Below are 1761 nucleotides of genomic sequence, written 5' to 3' on the forward strand. Positions count from 1 at the left end.
TAATGACCGCTGCTTGAGAGAGCCAGCTTCGCAAGCTTTACACAGGAGGGCGCTAGCATAAGTGCGGTGTACTTCTAGAAGCATCCACGGACAAGGGCTATTTTTAGCAGTCCAGCGAGTAGAGGCATCCTCGCTAGCTAGCTGTCCATGGCTGCTGTACCACCACGATCGTCGAAATGGATCCTGCTAGCAAGGCACTTGCAGAGGCTCCGCTACACGACAAGAGAACATGGGCTGCCCGAGCTGATGCTAGTGGTATCGCGCTCACCACGCTATACAATCGTTGGCGAGGACGGCCCTCAATCGAGAACAAAGCCCAAGCCCAGCAATACCTCAACGTAGAAGAGGAGAAAGCACTGGTTGCGTTCTTGCTACTAATGTCTAGTTTCGGACAACCCGTCCGCATTAAGTATATACCAACGCTAGCCTTCAGCATTGCCCGACATCGATCCCCCACGACTCGATCGAAGAAGCCTCCTGGTAAGAACTGGGCTCAAGCCTTTGGGAAGCGCCACCCCGAACTCAAATCGAAGAGAGTAAGGTCTATAGACTGGAAGCGTCACGAGGTGCACATATATGATAAAATCACAGGGTGGTTCGATATCATTGGCAAGGTACTACAAGATCCGGCTATCCTGCAAGAGAACGTATACAACATGGACGAGACGGGAGTCATGCTAAGCATGCTAGGCTCTGTCAAGGTTCTTGTAGGTAGAGATGATGTGCGGGGGCACAGAGGCGCTGGTGTCAAGCGGACCATAGTTACTGCTATAGAGTGCATTAGTGCTGATGGTAGGCCGCTACCGCCTCTGATAATTTGGCCGGCCTCAACACACCGGAGCAACTGGACCACGCACTCAACCCCTGGGTGGCACTACGGTGTTTCTGAGAACGGGTACAACGATTCTAGGATAAGCCTTGAGTGGCTAAAGCGCGTTTTTGATGTCGAAACTAGGGTCCGAGCTAATGGTAAACCACGAGTACTAATCTGTGATGGGTTCGGAACGCACGAGACGCTGGAGATCCTGGAGTTCTGTTTTGAGAACAACATCGTCTTATGCCGTCTACCTTCTCATACTTCTCACAAACTACAGCCCTGTGATGTCTCCGTCTTTGCACCCCTAAAGACAGCCTATCGTGATCAGGTTGAGCGACTGAACCGTGGCGGCATTAATACAATCGGCAAGGAGCATTTTACCTACTTGTATGCACCAGCGAGAGAGAGGGCATTAACTAAGAGGAATATCCTTGCTGGATGGGCTGCTACAGGCTTATTTCCTTTTAACCCAGAGAGAGTGCTTCGTAACACACCAAAGCCGCCTGTAGACCTCGTTGTCTCGACCGCTGGTGAGGTGGGATCCTCCTCCCAGAGCGACTCACTGCTGGATCCCACCACTCCTGTGACACCGGTGACGGCAGAGGGCTTTACAGTGTTACACGACCTGATCAAGCGTGATGTTTATGCGTCTGACGAGGCGAGTAGGCAACGCTTGGAGAGGCGTGTGCAGAAGCTTGCGAGTGCCGCCAAGATATCCGTTGCCAAACAGAGCCTCCTACAGGACCACAATCGCCTTCTGTATAACGTCAACAACGAGGCCAAGGTCCGCCGAACGACCCGCTCGTTAGTTCTCCAGGATGGAAAGGGAGAGGGCAAGGTGATGCGCTGGGAGGACCTCGAAAGGGCACGAGCGGAACGCGCTACTAAAGAGATGGCAGCTAGGGAGAAGGGCAAAAGAAAGCATGGTCGAAAGCGCAAGACAC

At 52.8% G+C, this 1761-nt stretch overlaps 2 protein-coding genes across 2 annotated transcripts; both read left to right on the forward strand.

Annotated features, from left to right (window-relative positions):
- Positions 1-323: 323 nt before the first annotated feature.
- Positions 324-587, forward strand: COCMIDRAFT_53873 (uncharacterized protein; the record flags this gene model as incomplete). The annotated part of the gene is made up of 1 exon (XM_007695834.1): positions 324-587. A coding segment is annotated over one exon (264 nt), but the record flags the coding sequence as incomplete, so codon positions are not given.
- An 819-nt stretch (positions 588-1406) lies between these two features.
- On the forward strand, positions 1407-1761 carry COCMIDRAFT_56423 (uncharacterized protein; the record flags this gene model as incomplete). The annotated part of the gene is made up of 1 exon (XM_007695835.1): positions 1407-1761. A coding segment is annotated over one exon (355 nt), but the record flags the coding sequence as incomplete, so codon positions are not given.

This window comes from Bipolaris oryzae (assembly GCF_000523455.1).
Source record: "Bipolaris oryzae ATCC 44560 unplaced genomic scaffold scaffold_517, whole genome shotgun sequence".
Lineage (NCBI taxonomy): Eukaryota > Fungi > Ascomycota > Dothideomycetes > Pleosporales > Pleosporaceae > Bipolaris > Bipolaris oryzae.